The following is a 19,979-nucleotide window of genomic DNA, read 5'->3' on the forward strand; positions in this document are numbered from 1 at the left end:
TTTTTTTATAGCTAAGGTAAGCATTGCTGTTGCTGCACAAGTGGATGCCGATAAATCTTTGCGGACACCTTTCTCTGCTCTGTTTTGGCAGCTGAGTTCAGAGGATTTACCTGAAGATATAAAGTATATTAAGTTCTAACTTATATACATTGAAATTCTTATTTTAAAATTGTTTTACTTAACTTCGGAATGTTTAAAATTTTTTAAAAAAAAGTTTATAGTCCCAATTTTTATAAAAAAAAATTTAAGAATTTATATAAGTTTTTTAACTTTTTTAAAAGAGAATTACAATAGTATATTTATTACAACTTTTCAGAAAAACAATTATAATGCTGAACTTCGGTGTTAAATCTACTTATAATGGTACTGTATTTAACGAGAGAAATGGAGTCTTTTTGTTTGTTATAAATATATTAAAAGTGTACACTTTTAGTGATATTTTTCTCTTTGTCTCAGATTTAAAAAGATAAATAGTTTTTAAAGCGTGAGATAATATCAAATTTGGAAAACAAAAATCCAGGTCAGTGTCAAAATGACATTTTACTTGACATGTTGTTGCATGCTTTTAATTTGCCGATCGTTCTCACAAACACATTTTTTTCCAAATTATTTATGACTACCAAATAAAATTAAGCTCAGTCATTTCTTTTGAAGGGAAAATTAGCACGTTGTGTTGCTGTTTTTCCATGAAAACTCTTGGTGGCTGTATCACATTTTTTATTTTGGTGTATTGCTGAAAAAATAAGTGCATTATTATGAATATAAACAAATAAGTGCAGTGTCTTTTTTTTATTAATTAAAATATGCAGGATCAGGTTGGCAAAGTGTATGAAAAATTTCATGGCCTTAATTACAAATTGGTGGTAGCGTTGTCGTGCCACAGGTCCTTGGTTCGATCCTCAGGCCGTGCAAGGTTGACTCAACCTTTCATCCCTTCAGTGGGTTGATAAAATGAGCTTGGGAACTAAACACTGGGGGTTCCGCTTTGGGCTCACCACCCAACTGGAACATCTGCCCATGCACCCCAGAGTTCAAAGGTCAAGAAAACTGGGATGAGCACAGTAGGCATTGACCCTCTATGGGCTGCCACGCCACTGAGTTTAGTTTTAATTACAAATTGATGATTGTCAAAGAGTCTTTCAGCCAACTAATCTGATATTGAGGAATAGGAATTAGTTTTCTTTAAAAAAAAAAAAATATTTGAATTTGTAGATCCATTGCAAGATATTTTTTTTTGAGACGAGACACTTTGAAGATGTGTCATTTACCTACATGTCACCAATAATCGAATAGCTATAGCCTTCATTTTCTTCAATGTGTTAAATATAGTCTTGTACTTATGTTATAGAGTTATTACAAAATTTTGAACATTTTATATAAGTATAAAAAATACAGATAAGATGATACTGAGAATTAAATGGAAAAAAATTTTAAAACAAAGAAATCAGCAATATAAATATACTTCAACTTCTCACTATAGATTATATTAAAGCAATTATTTAACAAATTAGCAAGTGATTTAGGAAGCATTTTTTAGTTTCCTGAGCTCCTGTTAAATACAAGCCCTTTTATATTATCAATGATTCTTCCTATGACTTTAGTGACTTGCATTTTTTTGCCAAAATCTAAAAAAAAATTCAGCAATAAGCATAGAAATAATCAATCTAGAAATCTATGATAAGTAAGGATCCAGTATTCATCAACTAGCCAGCAAGGTTCAAGAAAGAATCTTTTGACTTATAAAATGGCTTGATAAGTAAAAACATTTTTAAGTGACATAAATTTCAAGTAATTTTTAAAATTACTCATTTTTATTTGTTTCAGAAATTGGTGTTGTAGTTTACTTAAAGCTGGAGCAAACCCAAATGTTTTAACACGTTATCCTATTCTCATGAGTCCGTATCCTGGTGTTAGATGTACTGTTCTAAAATCTTTATATATTGAAGATGCTAATGCTCCTAAGTATAGTCCTCTAATAATGGCTATTTATAAGGAAAACTATCCTGTTGTAAAACTTCTACTTACTAAAGGAGCAGATGTGAATTTTCCCGATGATCAATTGAGAACACCATTGATGCATGCTGTTAGATTGGTATGATACTTATATTAATTGTTTTTTTTTAAATTTGCAATGCCATTTCAGATTTTTTCTTCTTCATGGATTGTCTATTATCAGGTAATTTTGTTCCGGCAAACAGGGTTGATTGTTCTTTGGGAAATATAACCATCATGTGATGTTTATTCTGAATTTTTGCAATAAGGCATTGTTTAGTGTTACTTCTTGAATGAAAATAACTAAATATATATTTCCATACATACAATCACCCCTCATGCTGATTATGAATAATAATAACCACATTTTTTGGTACATGTGATAAAATAAGCACAATAGTTACATTATTAATAGCTGCCTGTGAATTTTGGTCCATGTGAACCCCCCACCCATTTCATGGTGTTCTGAATATCTGAATTTGTAACATAATCCCCACTCACAGTCATATTTTAGTCAAATATAAAATGTTTTTATCATGTTCCTTAAAAATTTTGGTATCCTTTAAAAAAAGAAAAAAACAAATATCATTTCTAGAGCGAATTATCTTTTAAACCTATATTTTTATGTTTTAAACTTATTATTATTATTATTTATTTTTTTATCATATTAAAATTCTAGCTAAAGCAAGCCAGTCATGGGCGAATTTTTTTTATTCGGAAATGAGAACAGGAAAATCAAGAGTATTTCTTTCCTTTCTGCTAAACAATAAAAGTAGCTTTAGAATATAATTCTGCAGAAAAAAAAGAGAAAAAAAATTATTTGCTTTTGTATTTTTTTCAGCTATTTTATTGCTTCAACTCTTTCTTTACTCTGTTTTTTAAATCTATAAATATGAAGATGCAGAGTATAGCAGTTTTGGTTATGCCTATCATTTCAATTAATCTTATTATAATGCTCTGTTAAATTTATTGTATTTTTGTCGGAGAAAATAGTAACTTCTTTAAGTCATGAAAAATTCTTGGAATTAGTCGTGGATTTGAAAATCTGAAATGTACCCTGTATATGTTCTTAATTGCAAAATTAATTTTACTGATTTCATCATAAATAATTGTTTTTATATTTCATTCTAGAATGACATCAAAATGGTGAAGTTGCTGTTAAATTTCAATTATGACCCCACAAAAGACAAAAATCCTTATGGTGGTGAGTAAATAAACTACAATAATAAATTAAACTTTTGTGACCAAAGAGTCTTAATTAAATGTTCTTAATGTAGATGCAGAACCAGGAAGTTTTCAGAAAACCAGCAACGTTAACCTTGCAGCCCAAGACTCAAAGGGTTGGACTGTGATACATCATTTAGTTGATCCTTTACCCGACTACTGTTATGCTAACTGTGTTATGTTGAATTTTTTGGCTGAAATGGGTGCTTCCTTAGATACTGTTAATGCAGCTGGAGAGTCTCCTTTGCAAATGGCCTCTAGGCTAAAGCGTGATATACTAGTAACTGCTTTGGAAAGATTACTCAAAACGCCCGATAACCAAAAAGTATGTTTATTTTGATTTGTGAAAGATTTAAATATTAGTATGTTTTTCTTGAAATTATTTCGCCATTTTAATTATATTAAATACAGATTTCCAATGTGTAGATTTTTTTTTTATCTATGTATCATAGAATTTCTTACCCTTATTTAGAGAGAAATTTAATAAAATATGTTGCTCATGTATATTATAGTGTTATACACCAGATAGGCACAGAATTTAGGCCGATAAACACTGGGAGTCCAATGTGTAGATTTTTTTTTTTATATATGTATCATAGAATTTCTTACCCTTATTTAGAGAGAAATTTAATAAAATATGTTGCTCATGTATATTATAGTGTTATACACCAGATAGGCACAGAATTTAGGCCGATAAACACTGGGAGTTCCACATTCAGCTGACCACCTAACTGGAACATCTGCTCCTGCACCCCAGAGCCCAAGGTCAAGAAAAACTGAGATGGACACAGTAGGCCTTGGCCCTCTATGGACTGTCGTGCCATTGAATTTAGTTTAGTAGTGAATCAGTTTTATTGCTTCTAAATAGCAAGCAATTTTCATCTTTTTTTCCCTAACTGTAGATCGATGTGCTTATCTGGCAAACAAGCTAGGTTGAGCCGCGATGACTCTGGGGATAGAGTGTTCTCCTTCCAGTGGGGTGAACCGCAGTTCCATCCCGGTGATGGCTGGTCGATACGAATTCTGCATCCGGCTTGCGCCGACCACAGTGCTGACGTAAAAGACGGATCGAGGGTTAGAGTCCCCTTGCCGTCAGGCTAACCGTGGAAGGTTCCTGTTATCTTCCTCTCCTTGTAACGCAAATGCGGGTTAAATCCATCAAAAAGTCCTCGACAAAGGCAAATTTCCCCCAATGCTTGATCCAGGAGTACCCTTGTCTTCTGGATTGGGTTCAAAATTACTAGGCTTCGAGTTGAACATTAGTAGTCGTAAAAACAAAAATTGGGTCGGCTGTTCAACGACGATTATAAAGAAAAAAACAAGCTAGGTTAGTTTTCCTCCATCCTCGATTAAACTTATAATTAAGATACAAAATTCACTTGTCATAATAGCGTATTAAAAATATCTAAATTGGAAAACTCATATGTAAAGTACCAAAAATAATCAATAAACGATGTGAATTTAAGATAGAATCGCTACAAATTAATCATGCATAATAACATCATTGTAAAAATATCAAGTGAAAGTACCTAAAAGAACCATTCAAAAACAATGGAATAACAATGAAATCAAAAAGTGATTTCAAATAAATCGTTAAGTTGTTACTTAAATCAGGGATGAGATTTTTCCGCTTATAAATATACTTCAACTTCTCACTATAGATTATATTAAAGCAATNGTGAAAGTACCTAAAAGAACCATTCAAAAACAATGGAATAACAATGAAATCAAAAAGTAATTTCAAATAAATCGTTAAGTTGTTACTTAAATCTAAAATCCCTCTGCCATAATAGCATCTTAATAATTTTAAGTATGAAAATTTAAAAAACTGTGGAGATAACTGAAAAATGGTAAATGAGAGTTTAATTTTAACGACTTAAATATCAATATAAAAGGTAACAAAGTAGAATTCTAAAACTGTTAGTATTTTTATATTGCACAAAGTATATTTTGAAAACAAGTTGTTAGTTGCAGAAATATATCCAAAAACACATAAATTACATTGTGGAACTTAATTTTCAGCTACTCTGGCAACTATCTCTCTACCTCTCTTTTTTTTTTAATCAATCAAATTAATTTAGTTTTTAATAATTATGAAGTTTTTTTTATTAAAAGAAGTAACGTTTTGTTTTAGATAAAATTAGAGCTTAACCTGCCAGTACCTCTATCATCTGATGATATCAAATGGGACCAACCAATATCATCCTATGTTGAAGATAGTAAATCATATTTAGAAAAAATAGCTAGTGAAAAAATGGATCTTGAAATTGCAGCTACATGTCTACAGCCTGATCCTTTATCTGGTTTTGACAATAACGGGTAAAATAATTTATGTGCATATATATTTATTTTTCATAAATTTAAACGAAAAAAAAATTATACTAAAGTTATTTATATGTAGTTCAGTCATATATTTTTCCAGGTTTTGATTGGAGTATAGAAATTTAAAGAATCTGAAAATATAAATTTCACTTAAAATTAAATTTTCATAAGCTGATTATTTTTCTTTAAAAAAATTTTTACTCTTTGAGCTTATAAAATTATTTTTAAAAACTCTTGATTTAAAAAAATTTAAATTTTTAGAAGTAAGCTTTATTTATATATTTCTTTTCGAGTATAGTTTAGAAGTCTCATAAATATGAAAACTATTCATTAGTTTAACAGGAGTGCTATCTTATGATTGAACCATAATTATCATGATTTTCCACTTAAGGTGACTTAAGGGTTACTTTTTATGTAATAGTTAAATTCATGCTTAATGTTATTAATATTAAGCATATATACATATGTAGATTAAGTAGTTAAAATAATTTAGAATCATGCTTAAATAAATTTAAAATTATGGTAAGCCAATTCCTAACAATTGGATTGAAAACGTTTAAAAATAACTACCTATATACAAACACTGAAGTATTAATTTAAGGATACTAGTTTCCTTATGTGAATGGAATTGTAAAATAGTAGTTCAAGTATTTTTTAATCCCCCTTGCAAAGCTTTTTCTGTTATAGCCTGTTAAACATCTATGATTTTAATGAAAATTCTTTTACTATCATGTATTTTATCTATTTGTTTATTCTGGATGTTTTTTTAAATAGAGAAATTGTGACTGATACAGAAAAAGATGTTCCTTATGATGTAGTTATGACTGTTGTAGATTTAAATTATGGAGCCTATGGAATTTATAATTTTTATAAAATGCAGGTAAATATTCTCCACAAATTTTTTAAATTGTGTTGACAAGTATCATTGTTTTAAGAAAAGTTGTCTTAAGTTTTTACTTAAACACTATACTCCTTCAAATGTATTTGTAAACCTCTAACACATAACTTTAACATACAGTTATAAAAAAATATCACTTCAAGTTTCAAATCAAAGGGAAATTTTATTTTCATCTTTCTGACGATTCGAAAAGAGCATTTGAGCATTGAGCAAAGGAAACGAAATTTGAAATATTATAAGTATTTTTTTAAAAAGTAATAAATATAATACTAAAAATGATTGATTTTAAGTTGTAGTGGCTTTTACAAGGCTATTTTATTGCATGATTGGGAAAATATTTTTTTAAAAACCATACATAGTAAAAATATTTTACCTCAAGAAAATATTTATTTGGAAACTGTATTATGTTTAATAAATAGTCTGTCATTATTTTGCTGATTAAAAAAATGCATTGTTATATGTTGAATATAATTGAATTCAGAATTAAATATTGCAAAATTTTTCATTGATTTTTCAGCTGTATTTTTTTTATTTATTATTTTTTTTATATGAATTGAATATGAAATATCTGCTTTTTGTTCTCTTTTTGCAGCTTATTAAACACAAAGGAAAAGACCTATTTATACTTTTTACTTGTTGGGGACGTGTTGGTGATACCGGACAATACCAGAAAACTCCTTATAGCACATTAGCTGATGCTGTAAAGGAATACACCCGCATATTCCGTGCCAAAAGTGGTAATAGCTGGGATGACATTAAAAAGTAAAAATTTCATTATATTTTTTTTCTGGTCAAAAAATAAATTTCTTGTTCAGAATAAAGGAAAATTATATTTCAAATTTTTTATGTGAGATAAATACATTAACAAAAATTAAGATGATCTGTTACTTAATCTCTGTGTTCAACTGTGACTTTTTACTTAAATTTTGAGGAAAACTGTCTTACAGCATCTGTCTTGTTAACTTACAGCAATAAAGCACTCAAGTATATTCAAGTTTTATTTTTTATTTAAAATATGTATATTTTCTTTTTCAAAATGTTATTTTTAAATATGGAAACCACTTTTAAAGTATATCCAAAAAAAATTTTTAATAGAAAATTTAAAAATATGAAATGGTTAAGAAGACTATTTGTGCTTAATCTTAACGAGCTGCATGACTTAATTTTTTTTTTTAAATTCTTTGCTGACTGTTTCTTTTCCGTTGGCATCAAAGATCAATTCTAGCATGAAAAGCAACCTGTACCTTCCTAAATTGAAATGCGTCAAACACACTTGCATTTAACATAAATTGATTTACTGCAATCTGGTGCTAGATTTAAAATTCTGATTTATGTTGATATTTTCTTGAGCTTACATCTATTTTTAATGTATTAAGTTAAAATAAAAAACAAGTGCTCAATTTGAAAAAAAAGATTAAAAAATATGCTTATAAACATGAATGACGGAAAAAATACCAGTTGAATTCTTTTATATATATGTATATATATATGTATGTAGTTTGCTACAAAAATATGTAGCCATTCGATGTTTTTATTTCATTTTGACTTCATATTTAACTATTTCCTCAATAATTTCTTTTTTTTCCCCCTAGTTTTCAGCCTCAACCTAAGAAATATCGCTTAGTTCAGCTTGAAAGAAAGAAATTTCTTCCTCAACAAAATGTAAAGCTTAATTTGACTTCAACTGTTCCATCAAAATTAAGTCCTCCATTACAAAATCTAGTGAAAAGCTTAGTAAGTTGTTTATTTAAATTTTTTGTTTAACAGACAAATTTTCTCTCACTTGAATATTACACACTAATTGTCACAATATATGAGATGTTTAATCCCTTAGTTCATGGGCTAATAAATGAAAATTTAAAACAAAATTGTTAAATATGCCTTCCTGAGGGAATATATTTAATGATTATTTATTTAATATTTTTAAAAAAATTTAAATTATAAACTAAAAAGTGTTAAAACACATTAAAGCATGTTACCATTTGGTTTTAATATGGAATAATTGTTTTACATAGTTATTGTATGCCTTTTTTAATCTGGGTCTTCAATAAGTTAGTTTTGCTTAAAATTCTTTCCATGAATACAAATTATAAATCCATTTAAAGAACTAAGTTCATCATATTCTCCCATTGAGTTTTAGAGATGTAATAGAAAATACAAAATAGTAAAAAATAGAATTAAGGAACCATATATAACCACAGAGATGCCAACTTGCTCCGCTTTGAGAAATAGTATTTTCTAGCGGTAACGAAATTTAAGATATTTTTAGTTTAGTATTTTTAATTTTTCCACCACTAAATATAAAAATCATATAAAATGCAACCTGAAATCTTTAATTATTTGGTTACTGTTTTTTTAAGTAGGCGTAACTAAGCTTATTTTACAAGTTATACCATTTAATTCGATACCACTTTATTAAAACTTTTTCCAGAGAGCGGAGCAGTTGGCATCCCTGTAACCAGATTGTTACTACCCTATATTTTAAGGACAAATTATCTGTACCTTTCATACAAATGCACGTATTCAGATAAGATAAATTTCTTTGTTTAAATTTACAACTTAAATTATTGCTTTTATTAGTTAATTAGCAAATATAATGTGTGCTCCTCAAATCCAGGATTGTTTTGTTTTAGTATGCAAAAAATTCTGCCCTTAAATCTGAAGTTATTCATAATGTCAAATTTTTTTTTTTTTTTAGTGCTGTTTAGATTGAAATGGGAAAGTGTCAATTTCTTTTAAAAGTTATAAAAAGATTTGGGTTGGTAACCTTAAAACTCAATTCCTTGGGAAATTGAAATTCCATATTTCTTAATTTGATTTTTCAAGATGTTCTTTTAACATCCTTATTATTGTACATTGCCTGTATGCATACCCTTTATATTGTAGTGTGGTATGTAGAAAATTATTCTTTTCTAGAAATATGTATAAAATTAACTAGTAAAAAATTTCCTTTTAGATTGATGTGCATACAATTGAAGATACTTTGAAAGAATTAGGAGTAACAACAAAATTTGAAGTTTTACCTTTTGGTTGTCTTTCTGTTGATGTCCTTACAGCAGCTGAGAATATTCTGAAAGAAATAGGGTAAGCAACCTCATCTTCCTTTTGAATATTATAAAAAACCTAATTTGCGATCAACCAAACCTAATAGTAAAACCAAAGTATTGACCTTTTACGGTGGTGTAGTTAAGAATTTTATTTATTTTGTATGTGTGTGTGTGTCTAGGTGCGTTTTAAACAGGAATTTGATAAATCATAGTTTTCTGTCTTATCCGGATTTTTTTATTATGGTTGATAAGCAGTTAGGAAGAATACCAAATTTTAAAGCAACATCCTTTTTTTCTCACCTTTGTCCACCTCTTGAAGAATTAAAAAAAAAATTCTTTAATTGTCAGGTGCTTTCGCTTTGACATTTTTCAGCAGCTGGAACAGCAAGCAGCGCTCTGATCAACAATCTAAAAACAGGAGGCTACTTCAATTAACGAGGTTCTACTGAGTAAAGAAAAGGAATGTTGAAAGTTTTTCTAGAAGGGAAGTGAACAGTAGAGGGAGAGATAACGACTCTGTGAAACTGAAATATGCCAATAAAGGATCACACACTTTAAAACATAATCTTCCTTGCTCTTTTCCTACTCAAGGAATTTTACCCTTTCCCCCTCTTCCAGAAGTATTGCTTTTCCTGCATGAAATGCAAACAAAAAGGGATTTTACTTTCTTTAAACAGGAAGGGGCTGTAAAAATCAATTCGAGGTCATTTCCCCCATGAAAGGCATTGACAAGTTTGAGATGTTCTAAAATATATTGGGAAATAGGTAAAGTGGATATCAAAGAAAAGTTCTTTAAATAGAAAATTCACTTTGTACTTGGAAGCTATTTTACGAAGAAATTTCCTAAATGTTTTCGGTTCCATGAAGAAGAAAAAAGCGCAAAATGGACATTAGTTAAAAAGTCCGACTGTATTATTGAATTTGACACAAATGATGTCTTGAAATCTTTAAATTTGTAACTTTATAATTTTTAAAAGTTTTCACTGTATTATTATTTTTTTTAGATACTTTTGAATAAATTATCTTTTCTTATTTTTAATGTTTTTTTTAAATGTAATTCAAATATTGTTTCTAAAAAGATTCTTATATGTAAAGAAAATGCAAGATTGATTGCATGTTACATAGATAATAGTTTTTGAACGAGGTAAATTCACAGAGTTATTCATATCGATTTCATTGTTTCTAATGCATCAATAATTCAAATTATTGACTGATTCAAATGATTTATTACTGGTGTAAAAGTCTACTTATACACTAGAATATTAGGTATCCAATTCTTTACATATATAAAATTCTTACACAACTTAATTTTAGAATATTTCTTTAATAATAATTGTATGTCGACAAAATTATTTCTGTTACTTAATTTTATTTTTTTTGTACAGAAATGTGATAACTGAAAAAGACAACCTGAATCAGAATGTAAAATCTCAAGAAAAGTTTGCTGAATTAATGCATACAGTAAGAAAACTCTTTTACTTCTTTTGTGATCTGGAGTTTTCGTTATCTTTCAATTTAGTTATTTATGTATTTTAAATATTTCTTTTAGATTGTGAAGCTAAGTGAAGAGTTTTACCAGCTACTTCCAGTATATGGTTACCAATACGAAAAATTATGTCCTTTGTTTAGTGCAACAGATGTTCATTCAAAACTTGTTCTTATTCATAATTTACTTCACATAGGATTATCATCAGAGTTGCTTCTAGGATCCAGTTTGAAATGTGCAGGTACAAATTCATACTTTTACTCAACAGCTACAAAAGAAATATAGTTTTAAAAAATGCAAACTTGCAATTTATTTAGTTCTTCAGCTCTTTGTCAATTTTAAAGATTTTGGAGTTAAAACCTTTTTTTGCTTATCCCTGATAAATCCATTCTCTTTTTAAATAAGTGTTTAATAATTTAAGTCAGTTTTAGAATTCATATAGAAGACAGTTACAATAAACCGTTTCAAAATTGTCCGTATTAGTAGGGTGTGGATGGCTGAATATTTACCACACTTGGTAATCTTTCCATCAAAACCATGCCAAAACATGTTAGCTAGATTGAACTATGCTTTGTTATGTTTTCATTAGTTTAGGGGCACGAAGTTATATTAAAATTGTGTAATTTATTGAAATAGCTCTTTAAATTAAAAAATATAATTTTATTTTTGTTTAATTTTCAAATCTTGAGATACTATTGAATAAATATGTCTTTTTAAAGATATACCTCGTTAACTCTTCATGGAAATAATAGTTTTTTATCTTCTCAGTAGATTGTTACTGTCAACTAATCACAGAATTATAACATCTGTATGTCATAATTCTTTAAACTACACTAGTGGGCAAAATTAAGAGAACATTCTGATTTTGACGATTATCTCAAAAGCCATAATTCAGTGGTCTTGAGTGTCCAAGATTCCTGACTTTTTTGTGTGCCTTCTAAACATAAATTTTCCATGAACACAAATGCATAATGTAGGATAATTGATTGAAATATTTTGATTTTCAGTATACATCTTTTCACTTGATCTATTAATGCTAGTAAAAATCGCAAAATTCATTTGTGCATTTATTAGGAGTGTCAAAAGAATTTACATTGCTGAATTTCTTCAAATTTAGTGATGAATTTAGAACTCGTACACTTTATTATATTCTAAAAATACAGTAACTAATCTTTTAGGGTGGTTTTTTAAGTTTATTTATTGGTTTTAAATTTATTGATTTATTTTAAAAATGATCTAGTTTAGTCCCAATCTAGTATACAATATTCATCGAATTTTTAAATAGTGAATTAGGAAATCATTCGGTAAATTATTTTGGTGCAAAATTGTTAATTAGCATATTTATTATATGTTTACTTTGAGATTATTGAAAGCATTCATCAAAATTATTTGATTAAGGAAGTCTTGAACTCTGCTACTAATTTTAAATTATTATCTTTAATTACGTAAAATAATTAAATGATTAATTGCTCAGTGTTCCATTTATAAAATTATATTAGAAATTGTAAAACACTCTGAACAAAGTATTTTGTATTTCAATATATGAATTATAATTTTTTTAATTTGTGTCATATATTGTTTTAAAACGATTTTTTTCTTTAATTATTATTGAAGACTAATCAATACTAAGTTTGTTACTGCTGCAGGCTATACTCCATTTGATTTATTTTCTTTTAATTACAGATACTCACCCTTATGATTATGTATATAGATCTCTAAAATGCAATTTAAAGCTTCTCAACCAAGATTCTCAGGAAGCTCAAATGATTTTGCAGTACATAAATAGTACATGTAAGTTCTGTTATAGCTGCTGCAATAAATACATTTATTACTTAAAATAATAGTTACCAGATGTTTTACTTCTTTATTTCAGCTCTTAGCAAGTCTGTGAAAGTGCAGTCAATCTATGCTGTGTACATACCTGAACAGATTGAGCAATTCAAGACCCAGAGTCTCTCCAACCGTATGCTGTTATGGCATGGAACACGTCTTTCAAATATGCTAGCTATTATGGCTCGAGGTTTGCAAGTTGCTCCTCTTGGAGTGCAAATAAATGGCAACTTATTTGGAAAAGTAAGGCTTCATATCCTTTTCTCATAACATGAAAATAGCTGTATTTAACTTTAGTGTCTATTCATACCGTGATACAATGGTTTGCACACCTTACTCCAAAGCTACTCACTCAGCTTTGATTCCCAATCTGTATTAATTGTGGTCTTCCACTTAACTGTTGATTCAATTAGGTCAATTAAATGCAAGTTCACTTACTGGGATGACTCTGAGATACTTTTCTTCGGAACACTTCATGTATACTAAACAGGGGTCTGTCCAGGCCAAATTTACTACCGCTTTGTGGTACCTTCACAAATTCAACTTTAGGAAAAATGGTAGTTTCACAAAATACTTTTTCTTGAAATTTTATTTTTGTATCGATTTTTTAATATAATTTTTAGTTTTTCACAAAATAGGTACCTCTCAGAAAAACCTGGACAGACCCCTTCTAAAAGTAGATTCATTGCAAATCCTCTTATGATATAACTGTGGTGTAATGTTTGAAAAATATATACGTATTTAGATTATATTTTAGATTAATGAGCACTTTTTAACAGTCTATTCTTAATTTACCTATTTAATTTAGTTAGTATATAAGCTTCTTAAAATATAAAAGCGAGAAATATAGATCATAGTATAGATAGTTCCTGTTTGATAGAAAATTCATATACTGTTTAACCATCTAGTTTTTTCTCATTCCAAAAATAATTTTTTAACTTAATTTTCAAAATGAATACTTAGTTCGGAAAGCTTTCCTGGCTGTCAATTTGGGATTAGGATCACAAAAAATTTTCAACTTTTTCTTTTCCTTCAATTTTTTAATTCTCATAAATAGTGACTATTTTTATTTTCATATTCATGTAAATTTTATTTACAGGGAATATATTTTGCTGACATGTTTACAAAGAGCCAGAAATATTGCTTGCAGAGTCATTCATCTAAAACAAAAAGCATACTTCTCTGTGAGGTAAAAAAAAATTGATTTTAATAACACCAAAAATTCCAGTATAATTTAATGTTCTACCCAAAGATTTTATCATAATCTAATGTGTTCATTGAATGTTTTTTTTTCTTTGCAGGTTGCATTAGGTGATATTAAAGAAGTAGATTATAATGTAGTGGTTGATCCAACAGAAAAATATGACAGTGTCAAAGCTGTGGGACACAGGCATCCTAATCCAGCCCAAAGTATATTTTGGAAAGGTATATTGAAATTTTGAATTTAATTAATTTATATTGCAGTTTATTACTTATTGATTTATATCACTTATCATCCCCGCTTTGTTAGTCTCGTTCAAAAGTTGCATCAGTGCAGATATTTTTATAAAATTATTTTTTTTAACATTTTACATCTGCGAAGATTTAACAGATGTTAAATTAGTTTTACATGTGGGTATTTCTAGAATCAATGTCATTTCAAAAGAAAGTATTGTTGGAAATCATGTCATTTGTAGAAAAATAGATTTCTTAACATTTAGCCAATCAGGATTCACATTCTTGTGAGTTTTGTCATTTTCTTTTCAAAGGGTAGTGGTATTTATTTTACACTGTTAGCACTGTTAGTGACGGTGTGGGAAACATCCTAGAGAATGACCCATCACAATTTTGATCCTCTGCAGAGGATATCGCTCCCTCAAATGATATGTTCAATTGTGTTTTCCATATCAAGCACTTCATAATAGAACAGCCTAACGAGAACCAATACCGCCTACCCTCGGTCGTGATGCTAGTATTTGGTGATCTGTTCGGAACTGTATATTAACGGTCTGCCCACTGAGAATTTTTTTTTAAATAATTTTATTTAATATCATCTTTTGAATTTTTAGTTATATATATATATATAAACTTAGAAAATGAGCTCAACAGTTAAAAACAGTGTTTTCACTAGAGCGCGAGAATCTCGCATTAAAAGATTATTACCGCGAGAAATTCGCACATTCTATAAATCAATTTGAAAATTCGAGAATTTCTCGCATTTTGGAAAAAGCTTAGCATTACGCCATTTAGAATAAAATCCGTTTCACTTTTCTTCCTGGATCTTTCATTATATTTCCAACATCTGCCCTGTTCCATCTTCCCTATTTACCAGTATTGTTCAGAACCTTTTCGAACAACAGAACACAACCACGGAACCCCTTTCAGAACACATTTCTCTGCAACCACGTGTTTATACCGTAAGGTTTCTTCATGTAAGATATTCAAATTTTTTATGTGCTAATGTAAGATGGACAAATACCTTGTAAAGGCAAAATCTTCCATGATGATGCACCGAAAATATTTAATGCTTTAAAAATAGAAGACGTTAAAAATTTATTATAATTAAAGAAATGATTTTTTTTTCGAGAGTTTTTGTTTTTTTAGTTTTTAGAAATCTCACTTAATTTTTTGAAATCTCACCCTGTTTTTGAGAAAGGGTGAGAAATTCTCACCCATTTTTTTTTCTATGATGAAAACACTGCAAAAAGGAAAATTTCTCAAAGTTTTTTTATTGCATTAAGTTTTCAAATAAAACAGATAACACATAAAAATTTACTTGGTTCAACTTTTCACTCTTCTCACCTATTTTAGAAACATTTTACTTATATTACTTACGATGTAAACACAGCTGTTGCAAAAATAGCTTTAGTTCCCAGGTAATAACTGTTATGGTAAAAAAAGAATAAAAAATTTGTTGTATATTATATTATAATAACCCTTGTAATGATGACTCTCTTCTATTATTAAATTAGGTATGACTGTTCCTTTGGGTACACCTGTGAATGCCTTGGAATTGGGGACATCATTGTCACATCATTATCTGAACTTCAACGAATATGTGGTTTATAATTCATCCCAAGTGTGCATTCGTTACTTGATACAGTTTATTGATTAAGAAAAAAAAATATTTTTTAAACTCTCTCGGCTCACTTTCTAAAAGTGTATAGAAAAATAAAAAAAACATTTCACCTTCCCATTTTGACGACTGTGACAGACGCCAGCAGACTATGGGGGTTATAACCCCAGACTAACAGTGCAAAACATCATTTTTTGCATCTTCTTGTCAGCCCAAGCGGAAAAAAAAAAATGTGTTATGAAAATCACCCTCTTTCATTATTTGAAAAAGAAATTATTTCATCATATTACATTGTTGGTATTTCTTGAATGTTTTCCAGTGAACAAGCCAGTTGTTTTATTTTTTAGGTATTTGTGAGCTGGAATGACAACCTGAGGCACAAAAATAAAAGGTTTTTTTTTTCTTGTTTATTTTCTTTTGAAATTCCATCACGGATTATTTTTTACTTGAATGAATTTTTGAGCGAAAGCTTCAGATCTTAAGACTGTTTTTAATATATCATATTTAAAATATATATATATATATGAATTTATATTTGAATCATTATATTCTTCCTTGTTTTATTTTTCTTACTTTTATGCAGAGTTGAAAACGTGTTGGGATTTTAAAAGAAAATAATCACTTTCTGGCATGTCTTGAATGAGGAAAGTGATTTTTAAAATATCTGATTTTAGATTCCTTGTACCTAATAAGGAAACAGGTGCAATGTAGATATTTCGTGAAACTGACCATGTCAACGGCCTTTTAATTGCAACCAACTGTTTTAATCTAAGATCGAATGAAAAACTGATTTGTTTTGATCATTGTTTTATTATATTAGGTTTTATGAAGTTATTAATTTCTATATTTAAATTAATGACATCAATCAAAACAAAGGCACTTTTAATCATTCGCATTTGTGTTGCACTGATATTTACATTTAAAATCTCTATAGTTTAATTTACGATTCAGAAAGTTATAAAATATTGCATGTAAATTAAATCATCTTTTTAATAATGTAATGAATTATGTTTTACATTAACGGTGAGAAAATTTTGGTGATTTAAATTTGAGTTCAGCATGAATTTAATTTAATCTTTACATTACATTTCTTTGTTGTATAAATGAATCATGAGTAGTGTTGAGTTTTATGGCTGGATCACTCATCTGCAATAATTGCAGCCATCTGTAACAAACGTGTTGCCTGAAATAAAATATTGCAATTCACTATTCCACGTTTCTTTTGCCTTTTTTGTCTTTATCTTCTAATTTGTTTATCTTAGATAAAATTGTCATTAAAATTAATTTTTTAAGACGTAAAATTATGAGATTTGCATTTTAAATTTATATTTTATACTGGCCAAGTGGTTGCATGTTTGGATACAAAGCCAGTAATTGCAGGTTCGAATCCCACTGAGGACATGGATGTCTCTCTCTTAGTTATGTGTGAATGAGGCCCATTTTATGAACAGGTCTGTGCCAGTGTGGTGTGGGTAGTGTTACTTGCCTCCTGTGAATTATGTTCACACCAAGTAACGTTAAATGAGCAACAGTTCCGAGGAGAAGTTTGGTGCCTACTATTAGGAAGAAAGAAAATTATATTTTATAAAACCAGAGTTTTCAACTACGCCATAAGTTTGGCATATTTAACGGCCCTGTTATAAATAATGTACTGTTATAACAGAATACTATGTTACTACGTGAATTTCGAACATGATTGCATTTACAGGGATGAGATTCTTCCGCGGATACACGGATTTCCGCTTTTTCTCTGATTTTTCCATTTTTCCCGCTAATTTCCGCCGAAATTTTTTTTTGCACAAGTTAAAATATTTTATGAGGAATTTAATTTTCCGCGGAGCGAAATTATTGAAGTCCTCATTCCTCCCTCTGAAGTTTCTCTAAAAATCATTTCCTTGGGATAAAACTGGTTGACCTTTATACAGGGATGAGATTTTTTTCGCTTTTTTCTCTCGAATTTCAGCCTTTTTATCAAAAACTCAGATTCTCTAAAAGTTTCGTTTTTTTTATTTATTTATTTATAAATATCCCTTTTTTTTTAAAAAAAATTCAGTCGTTGAAGTCAAATTATTATATTTATTTACGATTTTCAAAGAAAAACAGAAAATTCAAACTACGTCCTAGCTGCTAATCCTTCCGCATGTTTACTTATATTAGCTATTTTCTCCGATTTCACGCACAGAAAATAAGATTTTCCGTATTTTTTATCCGTCGGCGGGATAGCTCGTATTTTCGTAATTTAGACGTCGCTGCTTCTTGTATTCTGGAGAGAAAGCAAACAAAAAAAGCGAAAAAAAATAGAGGTGGATTTGTGGTGAAAATATTTATTTGCTCATTCAATTAATCTTGTAAATTTTTATTTATTGTGTAAACAAAAAACAATTCAAACAAGCCTTTTAGAAATCCCAAGTCCAGACTCTGCAAATATCTCGATTTTTATTCACGCGATTTTAATATCAATCATCGATTTTCGTATTTACCTGATTTAAAAGTTGCGCATTGCAATTCTTATTTACGCTTTTTAAATATCGTACATTATGACTCGTATTTACGAGATTTAAAAATCTAATATCGTGTTTTGTATTTTTGCATTTTTAAAATCGCGATTTTATTATCAAACATCGATTTTCGTATTTACCTGATTTAAAAGTTGAACGTTGCGATTCTTATTCAGGCCATTTAAATATTGAACATTGCGATTCTTATTTACGAGATTTAAAAAACCAATTTCGCGATTTGTATTTACGAGCTTTTAAAACCCTATGTAGCTACCCGAGCTTAAAATCCAATGTCGTGATTCGTTTTTGCGGTTGTAATATCGCGCGATTTTAAAATTATGCATCTTGATCTAAAAATTACGCATCATGATTTGTATTTTCGCATTTTTTAAATTCGATGTAGAGTTTTATATGCACGTGATTTAAAAGCCTCATATCGGGATTTATAATCACATGGATTACAAGTTTAAACAAAAATTAGACAAAAAAAGTGCGATTTATATATATATATATATATTCTTGGATTTCCTCTTTTTTACTTTCTGACTACTCTCATCCCTGCATTTAACACCTCATTAAAGTTGCAACAATGGCAATGTGTTTCAAGGTTATGGTTCAATATCAAATGAATTTTCCTGATATTATAATATAGTATATGGGAAAAGTTAATTTCTGAATTTTTAAAACTGTTTAAACTCTAAAAGGCTGCAATACAAGTTCACTATTTGCATTCTTGTATATAATTCTAGAACTAAGTAAAAGGACATATTAAGTGAATTTTATGAAAAATACCTTTAATATGTATGGAAGCATCAGAAAATTAAACAGTTTTTAAAAAAACGGCCTTACTCTGAAAAAGCATATTATCACGCCCATAGAAAGTTACATTCTTTTATGAAGTTGTATTTTATAATAACTAGAAATACTGTGCATACAAAAAAATTTCTCAAATTTGCATTTTTTTGTAAAACTGGTAAAGTATTAAACACTTGGAATAGTTTGATTAATTTTTTATGTTTAGTTACCACCACAACATGACTTATTTCATTGGTAAATTTGTTTTAATTGAGTAAAGCTAGAATAAGAAGTGCTTCATTCAGAAAATGAATAAATACTAGGGATATTTTTTGTCTAATCTTTAATAGCTCTGCAAAATTTGTTTGTTGTGTTAAAAATAATACTATACTTATACCTTAAAAATTTAATTTCATGTTGAAATTGGTTATTATCATTTCAAGCTGTTAATCTTAAAATTCTTAAACTTTTTTCACCTATATTTTCTATTATATCTGTAGGAAAAATAATAAGAGCCTTGCGTCATACATTTTGATTTTAATGGCAGATATAATATATTTTTTGGACAGCTCTCATAAAATTTTGGATGCACTTCAATCAGTTCATATTAAAAGTTTTTAAAAATTGTACAATTTTTACTACACTGCAGCAAAATCTACCAACATCTCAAAACATTTGAAATACTAAAGAAAAAGTATTTTTACAATTATAAAATATTTCAGATTCTGACCTTTAAATTGTCTTATTCCCACAATTAATTTCAGAATAAAATTGGAAATGTTTGATATCTGTGTTCTGAGCTCCTTTAAGTAAACAATAATATTTTTTTAAA

The 19,979-nt window shown here is 28.7% G+C and overlaps 1 protein-coding gene across 4 annotated transcripts in view; it reads left to right on the plus strand.

The window, feature by feature from the left end:
- LOC107446086 (poly [ADP-ribose] polymerase tankyrase) overlaps nt 1-16,264 on the plus strand; it is a 97,168-nt gene extending 80,904 nt beyond the window's left edge. For all 4 annotated transcript variants that reach the window (XM_071179536.1, XM_071179538.1, XM_043040455.2 and 1 more), the window contains 16 exons: nt 12-123; nt 1,825-2,092; nt 3,124-3,196; nt 3,270-3,541; nt 5,351-5,535; nt 6,313-6,418; nt 7,029-7,198; nt 8,029-8,170; nt 9,393-9,520; nt 10,869-10,944; nt 11,033-11,210; nt 12,653-12,760; nt 12,843-13,042; nt 13,899-13,988; nt 14,101-14,224; nt 15,751-16,264. In XM_071179536.1, coding sequence (XP_071035637.1) covers nt 12-123; nt 1,825-2,092; nt 3,124-3,196; nt 3,270-3,541; nt 5,351-5,535; nt 6,313-6,418; nt 7,029-7,198; nt 8,029-8,170; nt 9,393-9,520; nt 10,869-10,944; nt 11,033-11,210; nt 12,653-12,760; nt 12,843-13,042; nt 13,899-13,988; nt 14,101-14,224; nt 15,751-15,893 — 2,375 coding nt within the window. In that variant the 3' untranslated portion in view covers nt 15,894-16,264. The remainder of the gene's footprint in view (nt 1-11; nt 124-1,824; nt 2,093-3,123; nt 3,197-3,269; nt 3,542-5,350; nt 5,536-6,312; nt 6,419-7,028; nt 7,199-8,028; nt 8,171-9,392; nt 9,521-10,868; nt 10,945-11,032; nt 11,211-12,652; nt 12,761-12,842; nt 13,043-13,898; nt 13,989-14,100; nt 14,225-15,750) is intronic.
- Nucleotides 16,265-19,979: the final 3,715 nt, after the last annotated feature.

Source organism: Parasteatoda tepidariorum, chromosome 1 (assembly GCF_043381705.1).
Source record: "Parasteatoda tepidariorum isolate YZ-2023 chromosome 1, CAS_Ptep_4.0, whole genome shotgun sequence".
NCBI lineage: Eukaryota > Metazoa > Arthropoda > Arachnida > Araneae > Theridiidae > Parasteatoda > Parasteatoda tepidariorum.